The sequence below is a fragment of the Melanotaenia boesemani genome, chromosome 23 (assembly GCF_017639745.1).
Source record: "Melanotaenia boesemani isolate fMelBoe1 chromosome 23, fMelBoe1.pri, whole genome shotgun sequence".
In the NCBI taxonomy this organism is placed as follows: domain Eukaryota; kingdom Metazoa; phylum Chordata; class Actinopteri; order Atheriniformes; family Melanotaeniidae; genus Melanotaenia; species Melanotaenia boesemani.
In genome coordinates this window covers 8873798-8898492 of record NC_055704.1, presented here as the reverse complement: position 1 = coordinate 8898492, position 24695 = coordinate 8873798, and the positions used below count along the sequence as shown (strand labels likewise).

The 24695-nt window shown below is 39.2% G+C and overlaps 1 protein-coding gene across 1 annotated transcript in view; it reads left to right on the top strand.

Annotated features, from left to right (window-relative positions):
• The window catches only part of celf2 (cugbp, Elav-like family member 2), a 255452-nt gene that overhangs the window by 39050 nt on the left and 191707 nt on the right, over positions 1–24695 (top strand). The window contains exon 2 of the mRNA XM_041977214.1: positions 21368–21403. Coding sequence (XP_041833148.1) covers positions 21368–21403 — 36 coding nt within the window. The remainder of the gene's footprint in view (positions 1–21367; positions 21404–24695) is intronic.

The window sequence follows — 24695 nt, the reverse complement described above, 5'->3', positions numbered from 1 at the left end:
GAGTTGGGAACAAAAAGTTTTGGAATACATTTTTTTTTTGGGGGGGGGGTCTAAGGTAGAAAAGTTTGCAGATTACTTAATGTTAGGAAATGTGATGGAGTACACTGAAATACAAAGACTGCCAGTGGGGGGACTTGGGAGTCAGATATGGGTCCAGTGGTCATCGTTCCTGCTGAGATTCTTCCCCTTTTTTCATTTTAAAGATGTGATTACACCCCAACATTACGTGCACACAGTTTTACATACGCTCTGCTGGCCGCGGTTATCCAATTTAGGAGGTTAGAAGGGAGGGATAAAGAGATAGAGGGGTGGAAGACAGCCATGTAGGAGATGCAATGAAGGAAAAGAGGAGAAAGCGTTCTCTCTCTCCCTCGTTTGTCATTCTGTCTGTGCCGTATGCAGATGAGGAGCAAATATGATATCTCTACTGAGCTGATGGATGTTTAAAATGATATGGCAACCCTGAAGAGCATTGCTGCACGCTTCCTTTCTGGTATGGTGTGTGCGCGTTCAGAGAAGTGCTAGTTTGTGTAAAACACTGTGCGACTTTTGCTCATGAATTGGCTATTCCAGATGTTTTACATTAGCAGAAATTTGCAGCGCTGGACGGATTTTTTCTTTTACTTTATTGGAGGTTTTAGTTCTTTGTTTGGCTTTCCAGCTTATTAATTTCCTGTTTTGGTTCAGTGTCAGCCTCTTATCATAACTTTAACCAGTGCAAAAATACTGACACGTGATCAAAAAAAAAAATATATATTTATAAAGATGTGCTACTTTTATCATTTTCTGCCTGTAAAGCTCCATTTCAGCTTCTGTCTCTTGAAGAAATGTGCCGTCCATTCAGAAAACACAATGAGAGCGAGCTGCTCATTCTTTACCTATGCATAAAGTTACACGATGAAGTTTCTGTCTCAGTGTCTGTCTCTACAGTAAATATGAATCTACAGTCATCAGCATGTTGGTTTTGCTTGGAAGAAAGTACTGGAAGATGGGGAGCTCCCCATAGCTTAGCTTTTATTAAGAAAAACACCCTGAGGGTATATTTTATATGTTTTATTTTGTTAAAGGACCATTTACAGTCCCCATATTTTTAAAAGACGGACTTTTCTTACCATTCTTTCATTGTTCGGCCTTTAAAGGGTTAAGGCCAATATCAGAAGTATTGCTAATGCATTAGCAATGTCCAATAAACTCCCATAAAAACCACAATTTTTCTTATTAAGCTCAACAATTACTGCTGCTACTCATCATCTAGATTACTGGCTCTGATCAGTATGCTGGTGGTCAGTTACATAATTAAGTTGGTTTTCAGCCTCGAAGGATATTTTTCGTCTAATCACTTTTAAGTGATCACTCTACAGCTGCTTCTTTATGTCCAAATGGTCATTTCAGACTTAAAAGAAAAACAAGATGACATAATCCGGTGATAAATTCAGGATTTTACCTCCTCAAACATACAGGGAATGATCTTTAAGCACTGACGTGTTTTTCTTGGCTTTCAGTAACTACAGCTTATGAGTATAGATGTTTTAAACAAGACAATGAAATGAACATGAATTGCTCTTTATGCTTCAGCACAGTTTGTGCAGATCAATATTTAATCAAACTGCTTAATACTCATATAGAAAATCAATTATAGTCATGGGCCAATGTGGGATTTTTAAAGATAATCTTGACAAATTATAGTTATGAATAAAGATCAATACGTGTGGCAGAGTATTGTGTATCTGACTGTAGTTTTGTTCATGCTGTCATGGTGGTAATGAGAAGTGGGACTGACAAGGAAGTGTGTGTGTGTGTGTGTGTGGATGGGGGGGACTGATTGGATTCTCCACAGACTTCATTAGTTAAAACAAAGCCAGTTGTCCATTTGGGCTCTTTCACAGCCTAATTGATATTGATTTACTGATTTGCTGGAGGCTGATTTAAAAGCATGTTTGGTGTTATTGTCAATGCTGTTTTTCCTCTCTCTGAAAGCATCAGCCTTCAATCCTCTTGAAAAAAAACCCCAAACTGATTATTGCAAGAAAAAGTTATCTTTTTAAATCTCACTTCATAATCGTCTCCACCCACTTTCCTTTTTCTTCAGCTTCACATTATTTCATGATATAATTGAAAGAAATTGAGTGAAAGTATTCTCTTTTCTACCTAATTTCCCACAATGATTTGAGCTTGCCAGTGCAACAAATTAGCTAGGGTTATCCTTTCATTGTGGACGGCACGGCAACGATAGATCGTCGCCATCTCATAACTGTGTAATGATAGTTATCATAAATGGTTAGAGGCTGGTTAAGTGAAGCATTGAGATCAATGGCAGGGGGGCTAGTGTTAGAATGAAGGAGGCCTTTTATCATGTTGATGGATGGCAGGCCTGTCTTTAATGTGACATGTTGCGATCATATCAATTTGTCCTCGGTTCTCATCGACATCACTTTATTGCCCCTCCGTCTCTCACAGTCCATCAACCTCGCACTGTAAATTCAGACCTGAAATGGCAGCGTGCCACAACGCTCCATAAACCAACCATTTCTCATCTTCCACTACTGTTCTGCCTCCTCTTTTTCACCACTCTTCTTTTCCCTTCTACTTAATTAACACTCTATTTTGATACCTCTCTCTATTTACTGTCTTCCTTCAGTCAATGACAGACATCAGCAGACAGGATTAACGGAAGAGTGAAGGAATCAGACTGGAATTAAAATGTAATATCAGACTATTAAAGAGATTAGAGTTTGACATTTCACCGCCTGAGCTACCTTCCCGATCTGATGAATGGGCATTCATGATATTGATTTATTCCCCAGCTTCATTTATTGGTCCACATTCACATGGACAGCAAAAGTCCAATATGATGGTCTTTTATGAGACACCTTGTCACCGCAGCCTTTGTGTCCCAGCTGACATATTACCATGAATGGCTGTTTAGGGAAATGAAGTTTGTTCATCAAATCTGTAGTTTTTAAAGAGCAGCAATAATAAGGTGGATTATGACACGGCTGATTTTACTTCTCAAGTGGACAAAAGCAAGGTCTTGGTATTGAACTTAATAATGAAAGCCTCCGATGAAACAGCGTTGCCACAAAAGAGCCGTAATTATTTCCAATTATGACAAACCATCATTTCAGCTCAGCTATGTTGCACATCCGTCAAGGCTAACAAGGCAGCAGGGCGTGATTGAGGTTCCCTATTAGTCTCTGTCAACACATTTTTGAAGAGCGCACCACAGAGCTGCAATCAACAGAGCATTTCTTAAATACTTTTCCATTCATACATTTCCCTTTTCTTTTTTTTCCCTCTCACACTCCTTAATCAATTCTCCTTCCACCTCTACATCATTCCATTGATAATTCCACTTTAACATCTAATCATGGAAATGCTACACCAGGAATCTCTGCAGGTATGATCAGGAACCATCAGAACAATCCAATGTCATTTTTCATGAAGTCTAAATACATGAATTAACATCAATACGACTGGTATGTAATACTATTGCTAATAGTACAATACCGTTGATTTCTGTCTGGTTTAAAATGAGGTAAATATACACCTAAATATAGGTCAGCTCTGGCTTTGGTTAATTCAAACTACGTAAGATAGTTAGTTAAACTGACTTTAAGTAAAAACAGCCTACAGCCTATACAGGTTGTATTTTCAAGTGTAAATGCAAGAAACCTTGTTCTCTCACTCATGTCAGAAATGGGCCACTACAGTAAAGCTCTCCCAGTTAAATCTTCTTATGTTATTTTTGAGGCCACATCCAGTAAGCCCAGCCCCAACCAGCTGAATTGGCTGTGGGTGAAACTGAATGATCTAGCTGTGGGTTGGGCAGTGGAATGTTTAATGGATAGCCAAGGTGAAAATATAGCACACTGATTGATATTGGGAGTCACAGGATTAGGACCCTGTACTTGTATTTAACATGCACCTGAATGTCAAGTCCTGGAGGGGCTGATAACTTTTAGAAAGTGAGGCCTAGGGGTGCCCAAACACAGACAAAGGCCTGCTGTAGTGGATTAGGAAGTGGCAAGAAGCTCAGGCAGCCAAGGACATCCCTGCACCTCAAGAGGCCGGCAGGCCCCAGAAGAGTGGGTTCCATGCAGTGGAACCAGTAGTCCAGCAGCATCCGCTTTCAATAAAAGACAAGGAACAAAACATCATGAGGTGTAATATGGCCAGGGTTCATCAAGAAACCTTCATTGCTTCATGTAAAATGTCAAGGTTTGAAAGTGTTTTGTAAATGGCTGCATGGCGTCCCCTGCAGTTGGTTATCATGTCGCAGTGATTGCCTCAGCCGTATATAAGTCATTAAAGAACCAAGAAATAGAAGTCATATGGCTTTTATTCAAGCTCCTATGAATACATCAATTCATTTATATGTTTACTTTTGCTCAGGTTATTTATTTCAGGGTTCATTTTATAGATATATTTATTCGTGAAGGTGCATTCCAGAGCTTAAAGGAGAATAAGCACCAATTGTTGGAGGAGTCAGGCCAATTGTAGTATGTGACAGTTATATTTAATGAATGTTTATCTATATAAATGTCTGTGGTTTAATTGCAAATCCAAACAACAGAATGTTGCTGTGGGCTTTATTTGGGTTCTTAACCCAAACGCAAGAAGAAAAGTCCAATAACTTTGAGGAAGCAATTTGTTGGATTTAAGGATTTAATGCCATAAGGTGACAATTTAAGGCACTTATATCTCTAATATAATAAGTTATACCACTAATCTAAAATAAATAAATAAACATAGCCACCATTTGAAGAGCTTAGAAACCCGGATGCAGCTGCATCCTTCCATTCACTCTTCTAGTTTCATCCTGCTCAGCATCGCGGGTGGCTGGAACTCAGTGTAATTTATATCTCTGAGCCTAAAGGGCAAACGGAAATGTAATTTTTATTTATATGTTCCAGTGTTCACTGCTGAGGAATGACTCTTTGTCTCATATTTTGTGGATAATTAAACCACAATTTGACTGAAACTATCATAAAATGAACAGAAAAATACAGTCAAATTAATTTCTATAATTACTTGTCACCTTAAGCTTCATTATTGTGCTGACATTAATGTAAAAACCAACGGGAATTGCATTTTTTAACTTCCTTCGTCTCTTTTGGAAAACCAAACAGTCTTCAAGGGTTTCATGGCATACATTTGTAGCGTAGACATGTCACCGCTGAGGGGAATTCTTAAGAAAACGTCATACTCGGAAAATTTAAAGCCCAAATATTACTTTTCTAGAGTAAAATAAATGCTTTTATAATGGCAGAAGAAACTCAGTGTTGGCAGGAGATACACCTTCTTTCAGTTCTGACCGCATCCACGAGTCATTTGCAGCAAGTTTAGTCTTGTTTGTAAAACAATCGAGATGATAAAATGCACAGCGTGTACTAGATAACTTTTGTTACTGACTTCATTTAAGTGGAAATGTGTCCAAATGCCTCAGGAAGACTTACAGAACTGAAGGCTGTTCAAATCTTTTATAGAAACGAAAACAGAAACATTGATTGCTGACTTTTCTTCATCTAGCCATTCTTCTCTCATCCAATTTCCCCTTCTATCCTCGCCTCCTGAAACCTTTGTCCTCCTTCCATGTTCTCCTTGCACCGTCTTATCATCCGGTCACCCGGTAATGGCCTCGTTCTCAACTCCTCACACACCGGCACCATATCCGTCGCTCCAATCAAAACTCTAATGCATCTCAATTTAACCACTGTTATAACACACATGTGCCCCTCCTTCTGTCTTTTTTGTCCTCCCTGTCTCAGATACACACACGTATGCAGAGTTTATGCTGTTGTGAGCCGTGACAGGTCGGGGAGGGTTGCATCTGTAATGCGTGGCACGTGCCTCCAAAACGTCGGCTTCATTTGCATGTGTGAGGGGGTCTGGGCTAATGGAGCTGATCTCTTGTGCTGTTATTAAATGGAGGAAAGAGGAGGTTGGGGGGGGGGGGGGTATTATTAAATAGGAGGAGGTAGAAACAAAAATAGGGAGGTCTGCTCCCCTAGATGCATGATGGATGATTCAGGAGTCTTTCCTTCCCTGACTTTAGCTTCTTAGACTCTTTGCAGCGGCCATATAGAAACACCTATCTGCACACACGCATGCAGCAAATGTTCATGTGTGTGTTAAAAGTGCATACCCTTTGAATATCACATGGTAAATGAGGCCTACCACACCACTGCCACTTCTCCCTTTGTTCACCCTTTACCTCTCAGGTCGTTACTCTCACTGCATTTAAATGCCCTCAATATGTCACACGTGCATGCATGAGCGCATGCATCTCTGCTAAACACACACTCATTTCTGCACACATGCTTACACACAGTAAATGAAGTCCACCGGGGCACTTGTTTCAGACCTTTTCTAATAGCGCACGCATGCACAGTTTTACTGCTTCATATTACAACGTAATGGCCATTTCCCAGCAATTCCTGCATCCCACTACAGAGCTTTTCTGTTTGAAATGCTGATTGTCTGCAGAGTGTTTATTTCTGCACTCATGTTGTATAATTTCCAAACCAAAATCAACAGTCCTGAGAGCAGCATGACAATAACACATGTCAAGTTCCAACATGAACATTTGATTCTTATGTTTGCACTTCACCTCACCATTTTTTAACAGATATGAAGGATATACATTTTGTTAAATACATATTCAAAGTACATATGGTAAAATATACATATCTGCATGGCATCAGCTGTGTTCAGCACCACGGCTGGCAGAGTAAATGCAATGACAAGACATTAATGCAGTCTCATGTAAATTATGCTCAAAACAATTTATGCCATCAAAGGACCAGTGTGTAGGATGCAGTAGTACCTGTCACACAGATTGAAACTAACTGAATAACCTCCACATACCCCTAAATTACATCTGCCTTGAATAATCACGAAATCTATTTTATGGAAAATGTGAAGTTTACATGTGAAGTCATATTTTTTTATGCACACATCCTGAATTCTAATATCAGGAAAGCATATCTGCATTCAAACTATAGGATCAACCTCTAAAATCACATCCCAGTCCATTTTTACTCCTCATAAATAAATGCTTAACATGTCTGTCCACTGCAAAGTAATCAAACAAAACAAAAATAAATAATAAATCCATTTATTGTCTATACTCGCATATTCACATTCGAGGTTGTATGGTGGCTTGAGCCTGTCCCAGTGGGTACGAGTCAAGAGACAAGATACACCCTGGACAGGTTGCCAATCCATCACGCTCACACTTTCTCTGAGGGAGAATTTAGGAACAGCAGTCAACATGGGTGTTTTTGGACTGTAGAAGGAACCCCACACAGAAAGGCTTTCTTCCTGTGAGGTGTTGGTGCTAATCACTGCACCACTGTGCAGTCCATGTAGCTAATGAGTTTCAATATTAACACATATTTATTATCAATGCAGTCATTTTCAAAACCCTCTGCATTTGACTTTATAAAAAAAAAACACATTGCTGAATTCATTCAGAAGAATTATGAATAGTTTACTTTTATAATCTCCTCTCTTCTCCACTAAATTTAGCTGTTTTCAGCCAAACAAAAAAAACTAACCAGGCAGGAAGAAGTAATGGAAGAACAATCCTTATCCTTGGGTGTCCTTTCATGGCAGCTGTAGTAAAATCAGACAGCTCATGCAGAGGTCAAACCATGCTTCTGATTCTGTAGTAACACACTAGAAATTTAACATAACAAAATGCCTGCACCAGTACAATTCAACACCAAACAGTGGTGGTAATGCACCCTAAAGTTCTTTGCTAAAATCCACACAGATCAGGAAGGGTGAATAAGTCATGCTCAAAGTACAACATTTGAGCCAAATCTTCTTTCAACATCAATAATGTTAGCCCTGCTAACATATGACAGTGTGTGGCAGAAACGTTGGACTTGTCAAGTTTTAGGAAATTTACAGTGTTTGAGTCACCAGAATTTGCCAAATACTGTAACCAGATCAGCATCTGGCTCTACTTTGACTTATAATTTACTTTTACTGTCAGCACTGACTGCCTTGAAGAGGAGAGGCAAAGACAAGCTCATAATGCTGCATCAGTCAGGCCTTATTTTGTGCTTGTGGCTCAAACATGGTTACAAATCCAGATAATCTTTGTTTTTGTTTTTTTCATAAACCTAAAAAGGCATTTTGTAAATGATTATGAGTAATCTAATCTGCACTTCACAGCTGCCGTCAGATTGTGGAACATTATTCACCCGAAGGTCCTTTTCAATACATACATTAAATCCATGAAAGTCAAATGTGACTGTGTTTAATTGTTTAAAATGAAATAGTTAGCATTCATTTAAGAGGTCACTGTCCCTTTCTGTGTTCTTTGTTCTAGCACCCGGTCTAACATAAGTACATGAGATCATTAGCCATGCAGTGAAAAGTTGGGGCAAACATCCAGACTTTCCTCCACTGAATAAACCACAATCTGATTGGGATTTTCTAACATAGCTCCAGGCTGCTTAACTCTTAGAGCCTGAGTGGCACAGATCCATGCCATGCATGAAAACCATGATGCATGAAAACTGTTACTATATAAGGAAAATACTTCACCATTTGCATACTCAAGCTGTCAGTGTCAAAGACCAAAAAAAAAAAAAAAAGCGTCATGGAAAGGTCTAACAAATAAAAATCAAACTTTTTATTTATTATAATTAAAACAGATAGAAACTGCATATCCCTCCTACTTGACTAATTTCATCCAGTGCATAATTCTTTATGTGGTGTGCATGGATGGAGGAGCTTTTTTCATGTCATGACAGCTGTCAATACAACACCCTGGAAATCTAATATTAAACACAATATTCCAATGCAAAAGTGACCTAAACACTGTCAGGGTTCTAAGGGTTAAAAAGTTCTGATTTAATTTGTCTGACGTTTGGCTGCTCTGATGTTGGCAGTGTCATGCATGAACGAGTTCAAAGGAAAGCGTTAGTTTTTCTGAGAACGTTGAACTGAACTAAATGTATTTGTAAATAAAGAAATCGAATGTGAACTCGTTCAGATTATGTAAAGTCCCGCATTAGCCATTGCTTACATTTCCCCAGCGCTACACCTACTTCACACTACGTTAACTATGATGCACTGCACGTTCAAGTATAGCAAACCAGTAACGTCGATGTAGTCCTGCTCTAAAACGCCAAGTGCAGGTGAAAAGAGAGGCGCTGCAGACATAGAGTGAACATCAGACACCTCGTCTACGTCTGATTATTTACAGGAATGTTACGTGTCTGAAAATGAATTGTAACATTTCTGTGCAAATGACGTCCTTCCCTCAAAAAACAAGTCACAACAGCAGCTTCAACTATAATTTGTAAAGTCATGCAGAGTTAAAGAATCTGTCCAGTGTGAGAAGATACTACAATATTTCTGCACTTTAACTGAACTAGTTCACAATTGAAATGGTGAACTATGAACGTGAAGTACTCTAGCCTGTGAGAACTGAACTTTGAACTAGTTCATTAGAAGCACAACGCTTGCTCAACGTTGTTTTTTGGTTTCTAAAGGGTGCGTCTTGGACCATGAAAAAACTTTGTTTATTTTAACAGGGTACAAAAAAGGATAATTTTAGTTGGAATATTTCACTTTTTACTCCAAAGCTTTTCAAAAATCACCAAGCCGTACTTAGACGTTTGTATCCTGATATTGATGTGTTTCAGTTAACACTGCTGACGTCCATTTAATGCTGCATAAGATGCTGCTCAACAGTCAACAGTGCAAATATTCTAACATTGGTTGGCTCTCATTCACATTCTCTGGCTTTTTTGCTCCCACAGCTCTCTACAAGAAAAATAGCGATCTCATCACGTTGGTATCGAACAATACCGATAGTAGCCTTGGTATCGGAATATAGATATTTGGATCGATCTGCTCAGCCCTAATGAACAGCAAAAAAAGTAGATAAATAAATATGATGTATAACTGGAAGTGTGATGTCATATAATCCTTTTTAACTACATGCATCTAAATTCTGTTGACATGTTAAGTTTGGAGTGTATTTATACTCACGACTAGATGTGAGTTACGTCTTCATGAACAATTTGTGACTCAGTTCATGTCCACCAAAGCACCTGAATGCAGCAATAGTCAGAGCGGATTTATTGAAATGGCAGCTTGCTGGTGTCGCTTAGGTCTCGACGTCTTCCAGTCTTCTTCTCTCTTCCGCACTTTGGCAGAGCTCAACTCACTGCAGACGGTTGAGTTCAGATCCATCTGGATGCAGGCCAGCAGCCAGCATCTGACATCATCTTAAGACCTGGCTCGGTTTGCCAAAATGACACAAAATGTCTCACACATACACACCGACACTGGTGCTCACACACCTGCGATGGAGATAAGATTAAAATGAAGAAGGAAGTCTTACGAAGGTGTGAAAGTCAAGTGTGGGAATGTATTTATCAGTGTTTAAAGATGTGTGTTAGGAGAGCGTTGATTGGCTGGGGATGGTGGGTACAGTTTGTGAAGTGGGTTGTATGTATGTGAAATACACGGTGGCAGGTGAGAAGCAGAAAAGTGTTAAAAACAAGATGTGTTAGAACATCACAGATGGGCTGCTGAGAGGAGGAGGAGGCTGTAGAGGAGATAAATGAGAGATTTTTACCAACCAGTACACCAAGTAGTACAAAAGACTAACAACTAATTTGATAACAGACTTATTAATCAGTCCGAGTGACAACAATTCTCTTAAATGTATTTGCATGTTTTCTCTGTAAACAGAATGCTTTTAGTCTGGTTGACAGACCTCATAAACAAGCTGAAAATGGCTTGTAAAACTGGTTTTGCCTATGTAAATTGGCCCCAAACATGCATGTTATTCTCACCTTTTCTATTTTTAAAGCATAAACATCCATTTCTTTTCCGTACATTGAAGTAACCTTTCATTGTCTTTATACAAAGACCCGATTTATTAAATTCCCTTGTAAATAAACCAGGTTTTCAAGCTGCAGCTCTCCTGAGGAAACCCATTTTGTTGGTCATGTTGCATGTGTATCCCAGTTTCTGCATTTTTGTTTTTTGATTGTTTTTTTGTTTACAGAAGCACATTTTCATTTGTGAGGAGAGACTGAAATTAATCCCATTGGCTAAAGCAGACTATTGGCATTTTATCAAATCAAATCAAGTTTTATTTATAAAACATTTTTCATAAATTGTAGCACAAAGCACAACTTTTGGCAGAATAAAAAACACAAGTCTTAACACACCCATCTTTGGGACTCGATTAAATAAATGAATCTTATTAATTAGAGGCTTTGTAATTAATTAATCTTGATTAATTGCATTTTAATCACATTACAATATTGGCACCAAAAAGCAACATTTTTTAATTTAAATGGATTTTAGTAGACGACTGAATCAAATAATAGACAAAGACATTAGTATTGTAAAGTCAGGTTCTAGTAATGTCTGAAATTTGGCAATTCAATTCAAAACAGTAGAAAAAATAATAGAAATTATCTCTGGCCAAAACTGAACAGACCTAAAGTTAAAGTGTCATTTTAAGTACTTTAACTAGCAGCTCCATCTGTCTAAAACATGTTTCAGTACTTTTAACTTTTTCAATGTTTTCATCCACACTCTTCATTAATAGACATTAATATCTGACGGTAAGCCAGGGTGGGTTCAGTAAGTGAGTTATGCAAAGACTGCTGTGTGGTTGGCTGACGCCACCCTCCCTCGTCTACCACTGTGATTGGTTGCCGCCTCGTCAGACTTCAGGCCAACCTCTACAACAACGATTGGACGCTGCCATTCCCGCACTTCCTGCCCTGGGACCAATCAGAAGAACCCCGGGTATTTAAAAAGGAGGAAGAGCCATCATTCTGTGCAGCTGTGATCCATTAGGCCCACAGTTTGCCAACTGGGATTGTTTGGAGACGCTGGTCTGTGTGAAACCTTGTGGTTTAAGCCTTAGATTACCCGGTGAGTAGCTTGTGTGCACGGTTGTGCTTTTGAGTTAAGACTTGAGAAGAGACGCTCTCATCTTTTTTGAGTAGCCATTTGAGTTTGTATTTGTATAGAATTGAATAAAGCTTTTGGTTAATCTCATTAGAGGACTTCTGGTTTGTTTGGGTATAAGACATTTTGGTTTTGTAAAGTTATTGATAATCATTTCAGTTTGTTCGTGGAAAAGTTAAAGCTATTGTTTTGTTCATAAGTAAATCGTTAATTGTTAACCGTAAATTAAGGACACCTTTTGTTAATTTGTTTCCTTTTACTTTTACCGGACAGATATAACCAAACATAGGACACTTTTTGTTATTTATAGCGAATATCTTTTGTTTGAACCTGGGGAATGTAAATAAATAATTGTTATCTTTAAGTTTGGTCCGGCTTGTTTTTGCTATCGACCCCGTTTCCCCTATTTTAAAAGAGGGGTCGTAACAGCAACTGTTCACGTTTCACTTTCAGGCAGGTCATCGAGCAGAGGTGATAATCTCCTGTTGCGTCTGGGGCTGCTGCATAAGGACCAAGCATACTTTTGGATGGGGGAGGGGCCTATAAGAGTAAACTATGCATGATTTCATGTCAGTTTCCAAAATTCTCCAATAACACCAGAAAAAGTCATTCGATTTGTCACTAGTTGCTTCTTTGAAATGGAGTTGCTAAAAGGGTCTGAAAACTCACTAAATGTAGCACCAGAGTCTCTAAGTTGTTAGCCGAGCTCTGACGTGTGCACCAGTGTTTTTGGTGTACAAAGAACTTGCGCACTGACAAATGTCCTCGTTGTTCGGAATTTAAACTGCAATTACTTACGTTTATTTTTTAAACACACTATTTTTTGTAATTTATTGTAGTTAACGCATTAAAGTCCCACCTCCTATTTATGATCTAATAATTTCAAAAACACACACTTAATCATACTCTCTCTCTGTCTCGCATGCACTCATTCATGTTTTGCATGGTTGCATTCTAACCTTCATCTGTCTCTTTTACTGAATATTAAAATGGAAACAAACATCTGGCTGGATGCTGCTGTTTCCTGGAAGTGTGGTACCACTAGTGAGTGAATCGAATGAGTATGCTGTCAACAGAATAACATGAAGCGAGCTCTGACCACTCTTGTAAGCATCAGCAGGTGACAAAGTGGGTGCAAGGCATGTTGTCTAATATAAACAACAATTCAAAGTGTTAAAATTGCAAGTGGAGACAACACAGCTCCCAACATTACAGCTGAAAACGCAAATATTGTGCACATCAGTGAGTAAAATGCCATAAACATTTGAACAAGTATCATGATGGAATTGGTAGAAAATGCGTTGGAAAATTTCTTGAATTTGTTATGATGAAGTCTGTGGGTCTTTGGTTCTGTTCCTGACCTTTCTGTAAGGCGTTCTTGAGTTCAGCTTAGGTTTTTCTGTGTTGGGATTTTGTTTTTTGGTTCCGATCCTCATTTTAGTCTGTAATCTTTAAAGATTCAATATTATGGTTTAATTCATATTATTCTGCCTTCCTGTATTCTGCTGTGTTTACTTCCTGTTCTCCTTCTTTTTTAGTTATTAGCTCCTTTGGTATGAATACTCCTTGGTTTCCTTGGCTCATTGCCAGATCCTCGTCTCCGTGTGTCTTTGTCTTCCTAGCCGTTTGTCAGCAGTCTATTAGTTTTGTTGTGTAGTATTTTTTTTCTTTTTTCTTTTAATAAATCTCAGTTGGGGGTTTAACTCCAATTCTTGATTCAAAGTTCCTGAATACCTTGTCCTCAGATTCTGCACAAGCCTGTTAATGAGCCATTAATTTTGGCCAGTTGGGTACAAGCAGGGAAATAGTTCCCATGTTTGCCTGCTTGTTACCTCGTAGTCCTGTTTTTGGGTTCTTCCCGTGGATCATGACATTATTAAAAAGTAAAACCATCACACAACAGCTACACTGTCCACACAAACCAGACCTGTAAGGCAAGACAAGTTTATTTGTATAGCACATTTCATGTATAAGACAATTCAAGGTGCTCCAAAAAGATCTTTTTGGTTTTCTTGTTTTATGACACATAACTTGAGAAACTTTCCCACATTTGTTTTTCTGACTAAGTGACTCATTTAGTTTAGGATGTGTAAATGATTGGAGCTACAAGACTTCTCATTGCTAAATTAATGTGAAATACAGCAGTAAATGATCCGAACTGCTAACTTTGAGGGCAGAATTGGTCCCTTTGAAGCTCTGTGAAAAAAAATTTGAGCTAGCTTTTGTGTAAAGTGGGAGCTACTGCTGTTACAGCACAATTATTCCAGATAAAATCATTAACGATCACAATTTTTTCCACAATTAGTGATATTCCCTTGTTTTTTATCGCTGTCAAATTAATCATATTTGTTTTAGTCTCCTTTTTATTTTAGTAATTGAAACTTAAAAATGAGAGGTAAAGAGATGTAGAAATTGTTCAAAATCTTGATATTTCTGTCTTTTATCTTCAAAATTTTCTTTAACACCGCCTTGCTTGAACATTGGAAACTACAAATGTCAGCTTTTAGCAGGAAGCTTTACACTAACATACACAGGTGTTTGTTTTATTAACCAGCAAGTAAGTTGAATTAAGTTATATTTGGAGGTTGGAGGGTCAGTGGTGGAATTGATCACAAATTCATGAGCTGAATGTTAGATCCAGGAGGGAGATCAGGGACTTTACACTTTAAGTCTCTTTTAACCTGAGTTCTCAGTCACTTGTTAGTTTGGTATAGTTCTTCATAAAATCCAACAGCGATAAGAGGAACACTGAGCTTTTCTAGCTGAGGGACTTTGATAAAATACATAAAAAAATGTAAAATACTAACTCTTGATTTGATTCTTTGACAGACAGGCATCTGAAAACAATGCAATCTATTTTAAAGTCAATTAAAACAGAAACTGAGGCTGTCAAAGAGTCTTCGCTACTGACGTTGCATAAATCATATAGCTGACATGTTTGTAAAACACTGGTTGGGAGTGTTTGAACTCACTCTCTGATTTCCATCTGTAACCTAATTTCTCCTTGCAACCTGATTTCATGTGCTATAGAAAATGGAATAACAGCAATCCCACAAGGGTTTAACATGACAACTTGTGTGTGACGCTGAGATTGAAGCATCAATGTCATTTCCAATATTTCTTTGTGTGTGTTCGCTTATAAATAAGATGGAGACAGAGGAAGAAATCAACCCCACGCTCAGTGTTGTTCAGTAGTGCAATAGCAGCTTGTAGTGTTTCCCTTCACTAATGCAATGTGTGTGTGTGTGTGTGTGTGTGTGTAGATGTGTGTGCTTGTGTCAGATCTTCTATTAATCACAATGTCTAAAATATGCCCGCAGTACTTGCTGGGTCCTGCCACCTGCTCTGTCTTTGCGCCTGTCCTGGCACGGTCGCCCAAAGAGTCCCTCACGTTTCAGCTTCGTTTTACGTCTCCACCAGACTTGCAGCGGCAAGAGGCCTGCAGGAGTTTGTGCGTGGGTTCGCACACACGGCCAAAAATCTGTCTGTCACTAAGCATAAGTCTGGCTTGTGTCCACCTGGACGCTGTTTTTCCATCTGTTTCCATCCCAGTGATCAATTCTGACTTTAAATCTTGTCTCAACTTTTTGCAGAGCATCTAGGGGGGATGGTGATACTAAATCAAATCTAAAAGGTTTTTGAGTTTCAGCAAAATCATCACCAGCCCTCTAAAGACATATTTATTTTGTAAGTGTGTAGTGCAGCTGCTTGTAAGATTTTGGTCTGAGTCAGTCAGCATAATGGGATATGTTGAAAGGGTAAAACGCTGCAGAGGGATAAAATGGTCACTTGTGTATTGTGTATTGTACAGAATTTAGAGTGACCCATTAATCTAGCACATAACATCGTGAGCCTGTGGAAGCATTCATGACATGATGGGAATCTTGAACCCTGAATAGTGAGATGTGCTTAAATTGTAACTATTTTAATTTAGTAGCTAACAATGTGTTTTCTAACATGTAGTCTTTACCGAGTACAGAATTCTAACCGAAGCCATGCAAAAATCTGAATGCAGTAGAAAATTATTCTCTGCTAATGATCTCTTGCATGATGAGCTGTGGATTAGCTTAGTCTGCTTCTCCTCAGTTTTTGCTCTAAGTGGCAAAATTACCGCTGGACATCATGATTTTGGAATACACACAGAGATTTAAGACGTTGGCACGCTGGTGAATCAAAACTAAAGCTGTTCCAAGTTCCAAGGTGTTTGACCTCAACAATTTTATATGGGTGTCATAGATCCAACAACATTGTGTATTACCCTAAATTCAACCTTGGTCCTTCATTTCAGCCATGCCAAATGTGGCTCTAGTGTGCTCTAATGAGAACAGGCTGTTTCTGTGTCTGAACCTTTAAATGTTCATGAGTGGTATCTGTGCACGCCCCTGTCTGGGAGAGGATCCGGCTTTTGCTGGTACCCACTCTGTGATTTCATAGGGCAGACTCAGCTGGCCAAGGGGCAGGTCAATGACAGTATCCACTACTGGGGAAAGTGTTTTTTTTCCCTTTGTGAGGTCACAAAAGGAAAAACCTTAGACTCACCCGTTTGAGCACACATTCACTTAAAAGTGGAGCAAGCAAGTGAGAGAGGTGGCAGAATCTTCTAATTTTTGGGCCTCATACATAGGCTATGAAGACACATATGACTGTTAGAAAACCCTTAGAAAGTGAATTTTGAATAATATGGGACCTTTAAATTTATTCAGAGAAATTCAAACAGCAGTCCACTACTGAAGGATATAATTTAGTTGACTCATCACCCCATCATCTGTCCAATGTCCTCTCTCTGCAAACATTATTGCTCTACAGTAACTTCTTCCCTCCTCTCCTGACAAATAGGAGTCATAATTAATATTGTCGCTGAAAGACACGACCGTCTTCCAAATTCCCACTGAAACAGCAGAGGCAACACTGTTTGACTGACAGGTCAACCCTGGGAACAGCAATGCAAAACAAACCCCCGCTAATGAGCACTGTGTACCAAACACACAGTGGAGTTTAACTTTCAAAACACATCTTGAATGTTGGGATGAAATATAAAAGGCACCATTTGCACCTATTTTCATCTTCAAAGAAGTGAAACCAGTGTTTTTTTGTTTCTTTTTTTTTCTCAACCCAACATGAGTTAAATTTGATGCAAGAAAAAGAAACCTAGTGAACATATAGACAGAGATATGTGCATATTTGTAATGTGCCTTCAATGTGTTGTCTATTCTGTTTTGGTTTTTCATTCTCTACTGAATATGTTTGGAATGAGAAGAGCCTTTAGTTGCTCAGCTGTGCCTTTTAGTGTCATCATGCAGCGATCTGAGTCACTGCAATCAAGTTTCATTAAAGTTCTGATAGTTTGACTTCTTTCTGTGATTCTTGAGCTTTAAAGGATGTTTTAACATTCAGCTGGAATATATGGGTTAGTGAGTGAGTGTAAACATTTTGAGTGTGCTGTGTATATCTATGTAGATGTGAAAACATGAGAGTGCACTTGTCTTATTGGTATAGGTGTGTGTGTGTGCAGTGTGTAAACCTCTAAGTGTAAGTGGAGTGTGTTTGATGTTCCATTTACCCTTTTTTATAATTCATGGCATTGGGAAAATGGACTGAAGCGGAGGTGGCTATCATGAGTTTGTGTGTGTATGGGTGTGGGTGTGTGTGTGAGTGTGTAGAAGGATAACAGGACGATCATTCTGTGATCTTGTGGAGATGAAACAGACAAGAGTGTGTCTTTGAAATGCAAAGAGTAGTGATAGCAGTGATTGGCCACTGTGTTGAGGAGGAGCTAGGAGTTTTTTCGCCATGTTTCATAATAATAACCCCCCCCCCCCCCCCCCCCTCCACTCCCCCAGTCTCTCACACACACACCTAAACTCATTCATTTATTATTTTATTTACCTCTGACAAACCCTTGCTAATTCGGGGCATCTCTGAGCTAAGTAGGGATGCGTGTGTGTTTGTGTGTAATGTTGGCTCACACACACACTGTCTAGTAGTGGGGCCTGGGGACCAATTTATTTACATGCAGTGGAAAAAGAACAGAGAATTGGAGGAAGGGATGAAACAAAAAGGAAAGGAGAGAGAACGGGGAAGCAGCAGGGAATTATGGAGAAAACCCAGTAGAACAAACAAGTTTCTCTACTGTTCCCAAGGACAGACAGGACCAATTTACTATTTAGATGGCTCAATGTGTGTGTGTGTGTGTGTTTTTGTTTGCCAGTATCTTAAGTCATTTCCAGAAAAACCACCTTCATGTGTGCCCAACTGCTTTACTTTTAAAGTTCTACAAAAGCTTAAAGTTAAAACTGCAAACCTCTCATGTAGTGCCATATTCTCGGCTTGGAAACAGGAAACAGTCAACAGAGTATCGTATATAGATGGTGCAATGATACTCCACGGACATTTGCAGAAAACTAAAGGCGCCTACAGACGGCAATATTTCAGCAAACTAATATTCTTTGTGTCACTTCCTGCAGCACGAACCATATAAACCAGTATGCAGCATGTTTAAATTGATGTAGACTGTAAGCTAAATATGGCAGACTGTTTAAAAACTATATGGCTCAATGATTTGTTTCCTGTGAGTGTATTATGCAGTTCAACAGTTCCTGAGACTTGAGCATGAACACATAGTTTCTGGAGGAAATAATTTCTCATTTTCCACAAACCACTGAACTTCTAAAAATTCTGACATCAAATTGGTATTTTTGTTTTTTTTACACTAACAAATCCAAAGAATTTGAACGTTTTGAGGCATGTTAGGATCTCACCAGCACAATCTGGCAACACAAACACTGCATAGCAAAGAAAAAAGCTAAATATATGACCTACTTTTAACCTGGAGACTACTACTAATCACACTTTGTACATCCAAACAGCATTAACAGTACTTTAACCTCAGCCACTTAGAAGTCTGTATAACATTTTGTACTGTTAGTACAGCTTGAAATGTTATCTCGTTGGTGTGGAGCATCTTTAATAATAGTCTTTAAATTAAAGGCCATCCTGCAGTTTCTCTGCTTTTCTCCTCTATGCTACATCATCCATAGCATGGTTGTAATAATTGCGTCCATCATACAGACAATCAGCTAGATTTCCAAAAGTATTCTGTTTTTTATGTATTTAACATATGCATGATATGTTTAAATATGTAAAATGTTTTACTAGTTCAGGTCTCAGCTGGTTGATTCATAGACTGGGACTGAAGCAGCAGGCCATCTTTGATCACAAGATCAATGAAGCTGCCATCTTTCAGCTTCTATGACAGTTCAACATAGAACCACCATTCATCCAATTTTTCATATTTGTGATCTTCCATCTGGACTAACCCAAAATCACACTGTGTTTATCTCATTTTATAGGTATGGGAGCCAAATGAATTAAAAAAAAAAAGCAATGTGAATTATCTTACTGAGTTCTGTACGTCTCTTTGGTGCCACTAAAAAGATGGAACACCAATGTTTTTGAATTTCAACAATGTCTGTAGAAAGCTCTGGTCCCCAGTTAAAAGTAAATGTTCACTGTGCTTGGTATCTAGTGAATGCAAAGGCAACAGCTAATGAATCGCAGCATTTTGAAACTAATTAAAACTATTCAGATAATTACAGCTGCACTTTTGTTCTTGTGTATTGTTGTGTCAATACACGAGCATCAGTCAGTAAAAGGCCATGGTTACGTTTTTTAATTTAGAATTAATCATTCAGAATTAAATCATTCGGAATATTCTCCTTCGTGTTTACATGGAAGTAATAATTCCGAATTGAGATTTACATGGAAAACAATTTAACCGCCTTTGTTCAATTCCCTTAAGATCTGTGGGTTGGGAAGGATTCTGATTGGGCGGGGGCGGACATGACGTATTTACATCTACCTGAAGAAATCAAACTCAAGTTCTTGCTTCTTTTCTGCAACAACATGGAAGACCACATTATAAGAACCATTTTCACTTTGATTTTTATTATATTTTTGAAGCAGCAACTCAACACTAGTATGCTACTCTAGCATGTTCATCAGCTGAGGAGGAGAATGGAGATAGAGTAGCGTAGCGTTTTTGTGTGCAGGACCACCGGAATTCATTTAAATCAGAATCAACGCATACATGATTGAGGAATTATTCAATTCGGATTTAAAATCTGAATAAACAAGCCACTTACTTTGGATTTAGGTTTAATTCGTTTTTATGGTCATTTCTAATCTTTATAAAGAGGATTTAATTTTCATTTTGAAATAACGGGCATTTGAAACTTTCATGTAAACGTGGCCAGTGTGTGCTGAATGTACCAGTTTCCCTGTAGTCATAGTTTCTCTTGAAGCACATGTCCATTAAGCAGTCTTTGTGACTGCATCTCCTTCCATTTATGCCCAGATGACCCTTTTTCAAAGTCACCTAGATGTTTTTCTAAAAATCTGTTTTTTCTGCTTGTGTGTACATGCCACAGAGCATTGTTAATGTTAAGTTCTTGATTTCTCTTGGCAGTAAAACTTGGCTGGATCTAATGTTTGTGTTTATTCTATTTTTCATCTATGGTTTACTGTATTTTGACCTGTAACTTTATGTAAAATGAGCTTTTGGGCAGCCTTTGGTGGTTTAACCTGGATCTCCAGCACTTCTGACAGGGTTGTCACCGTGTACAATGTCTGTCAGTCTTAAAGGGTTTAAAAAGAAAAATCATATATAGGTATCCATCTGTGTTGGTCTCAGCCCTACAGATGGTACTTTTCAAAAGCCACACAGACCATCCAGTTATTCAAGAAGCTAACACACTTTAGAGATAATGCCACATGTTGCTGAAAGGTTGACCGGCTAAAAGTTAGCTTGAGCCGAGAAGGTCGGATAACAAAAAGGACAAAGCATCAAAACCAATAAATAGCAAAGAAGCAGAGGTGAAAAGTTCAGAAAACAACTGCACTGCACAATCTTTATTATTTAACACTCAACACTTCACCACAAAGCAGATCTTTGTCCACTTTACCTTCTGTGTTTTCTGCAGCAGAGCAAAGCTAAAGCACCAACACAACCAAGAGCCGCCTACAGCTTAGATTGTTCCACGTACAGTATGTCAAGCCCAAGTGAAGGCAAAATGTAATGACATGTAGCTGTGTGTTTGCTGCGGAGCTAGTCTGCAGAAATATGCTCAGGCCTTGAAGTAGTGAGGAAATCTTTGTACTTCAGATGTGAAAATGCCACGTTGAGAGATACCATATCCATGCATAGATGTCTTCCTGCATTTGGATGTTTTACAAAGGCAGTGTAAATTATAAAAACTTGATTACAAGGTATTTCTTTAAACTTAGTCCTTAGTGGGTGCTTTAATGTTAAGGCCCTTGTTCCTGTCCCTGCTTTGAGTTGTTTTACTTTTCTAAACTGTTTTTTCTTAATATTCATTGGTATTCAAAAATGTCTTTTTTGTGTTTGCAGGCAGGACGCCAGTGACCTCTCCGGACCAATACAAAGGTACTGAAAGTCATCTTTTAGTCTTCAACTTTCACTCTTTATCTTTCCTTTGGATTCAATGAAGCATGCTGCCTCCAGGCTTCAGGCCAAACACATCAACACTGGTGTGGTGTTGAGGATTGCAGTGTTGAGGGGAGTGGAGGTCTGTAGAAGGACAGGAGGAAGATGAGACGAGAGCAAGGTTAGAGAAACAGAGAACTAAAAGGGAGAAAAAGAAAAGGGGGGAAATTGGAAAGAAAAGATGTGACGGGCTTCAGATCTATGGCCAGGGAGGGTCATTAAACCAAAGCCGTTGGCGACAGAACGACAGATCATGAGAAGGGAGGAGGATTCAGTTTAAATGAGAGCCAATCTTAAAATAGCAGTACCTATTTTTCATCTGAGACGCAGTTAACAAGAAAAGGATGGATATCTTGTTCTAAAAACCATCCATGGGATGTGTGCCGGGGGTTCATATGAAAGAACAATGTGTCATTAATTTGACTCTAACTTGAATTTTACTGTTGCTGCAACTTAAAACCGTAAATACATTAAATTTAAAAATGACTGTATATCACACAAAGAGTAAATAGGATGCCTTATTTACATTAATAGGCAGGTGTAGCTCTTATTATGGTCATCATTGCATTGAAGTATAGTCCAAACTTTGCCCAGAGGCACTAGATTTATGAGCAAAGCCAAGAGAAAAATACATTAAGCAGAGAAAACCTAAAGAATGAATGTTGTGTGGATGAAGTGGGAGTTTGGTTCTCTCATGCTGCTTTTTCTTACTATAGAATGATGGAAAAACAAAAAAAGGGGGTGATGAAAGGTTTCTAGTGATGGATTGCCTATCTTGAGTGAGTTTTAAATCTGTGTGAGCAGATTTTTTACCCTGCAGTGAAATGAACTGAGTCAAATGTCTTCCTTAAAAATGAGAAATGATTTAAAAACTTTGGAAAAAAATGCTCAGCAGTAATGTAAAGAATATGCTGTTTTAATGGGCTGAATCATACACACTTGATGTGGTCTTTTAAGTAGCTTAACATGTCTGAAATTTTATCATACAACTTTTTTTGCTTTTTATTTAGAAATATTTAGTTCTTTTTTTATCAATTTAAGCTCCATAAATGTGTTTTGTACTTTGGAAGTGCAGAACAAAAAGGAGGGGATAGAATATTGTGCTATGATGGTCAGTTTTATAAACAGATGCAGAGTTCTCATAACAGATCTGGATGATATTGATTTACTTATAAAGTCACACCGGATGGTTTTCATAGTAAAACACAGCAGATGAAGATCAAAAACCACATCCAGCTTAGAAGAAAAACCACATGAGGAACAGAATGAGACGCAGGCTGTGGCTGTGAATAATTAAGCAACATAGTTTTTCCTCTCTGATTGGAGAAAATAGGCGAGGCTGCGACGGTCGCATGAGTTCACACACAGACACACGCATGACCGAACGCTGTGTGTTACACGCTAATCCGCCACACAGCTGCGTCATTCCGAAACGCGTGTTTGCTTCTTCTCTGCTTTCACCACCATCGCCACCGCCGACCCCCTCCACAATCCCCTGCAAACACACAAACACTCACACACAATCACAGAAAAGAGAACTGGGCGTATAATTTGATCCTGTGTGCTCTCCTCCTCTAATGAAGCTCTCTGGTGGTTTGACTGACACCCGGCTCGTTATTTAAGTGTCTGTTTTGGGCCAGGAGGAAGAAGAGGAGCTAGGAGGGGGAGGGGGGGTGATGGGTAGAAAGGGGGAAAGGAAAAGTGGAAGAGAAGAACTGGGAGGATAGAGATAGATAAAAGGAAGACAGGAAATGAAAGAATCTGAGTAGGGATGGAGGAAAGGGGGATCATGGGAGTCATGGGGAGCAAATGAAAGACTATGGAGAAGCAGAGAGAGGGGAGGAAGACAGTTGGGGAGGAGGAAGAGTAGATGCCGGAAACAGGGATGATAAAGGGTGTGAAGGGAGTGTGTGGGTGAGTGTGTCTAATTGCAGGTCTTTGTCCTGATAATGTTCTTTGAAGGCACACAGCTGATAATTACCAAGCGTTGCTCCTCGGATGCCTTTCCACATCGGTCATTATGAGCCGCAAACCTACTATTGGCTCTGACACAACCTCCTGAGTCGAGGACGCCACGTGCACACGCATACCGTGCACACACAGCAAAATACAAAACAGTGGTAAACAAGCACTGATTAAATCAAAAACAGCATAAGATCAAGTTCTTCTTTGGCATGAGGGCTGCAGGTGTGCATGGAAGATGCAGAAATGCTCTCACACTTCCTGTTTACAGAACCAGACCCACACAGACAGTAGAGACCGTAATTACAGGGATACACACAATGCGGCGTCCCGGTACGCTGCGTCCGTTATTGCCTCTCTGGTTGCCACATGACAACGGCGGTCCCTCGCCACGGTGACTGCCTGACTGCCGCTTCTTGCCCCGCCTCCCCTCAGTATTCCCACTTCTGAATATTTATGAGGCAGGAACTGGCTCATTGCAGTCAGAAGACTAGAGCTGGAGTATTCTTTCTCATCGGCAGTGACAGTTATCAGTGTTAAAGGCTCCTTCCTGAGCTTTAATTTATCCCCCAGCGAGTAAATGTCCAAGAGGAGCTGCTGTCTTTTGGCACTAAAATTTATAAAAAAAGTAAAACATAAAGGATAATTAGGATAAGGATGCAGATTTCTATACAGATATCCTGACAGTTCTCTCTGCCAGCCCACAGTGCTGTATATTCTTATTGTGTAAAAAGGGCCTTCAGTGCAGCACGTCAACAGCTTGGAACTCTGCTGAATGCAGCTTCTGACATGCATGTATTTCATCACCTTTATCCAGTGCTTTTTCGCCTTACAGATGGTACTTAATTCACTTGGATCAGTTCTCTAAAACTTGAACTTTCTTTTTGATTCTGGGATCAAAATGTGTGATGCAATAAAATCAGTTCGAGGTCCTTTTTAGTCCTTGCTTCAACCAGCCTGAGGCTCATAGGGATGTTGATCAGGGGATTGTAATTGTATTTTGGAGAGCAGGGTAGAAACAGGTTGGGAAATGTCACATTTTCGAGTTTTCACCCCATTGTGTTTCTTGATTGTCTCCCAGTTGCACAATCAGAGCATCACAAAGCAGACAATGTCACAGCGGGGCAAGTGGGATTGAAATTCTCATTGGGTTTTTAATTGTGGTGTCATACTCACTGCTCTTCCATTTTTCATCAAAATCCATGAATTATGAAGAGCTGCAAACGACAGGACAACCAAGCAAGGAGGACGGAGAGTCTTTGTCTTAGAG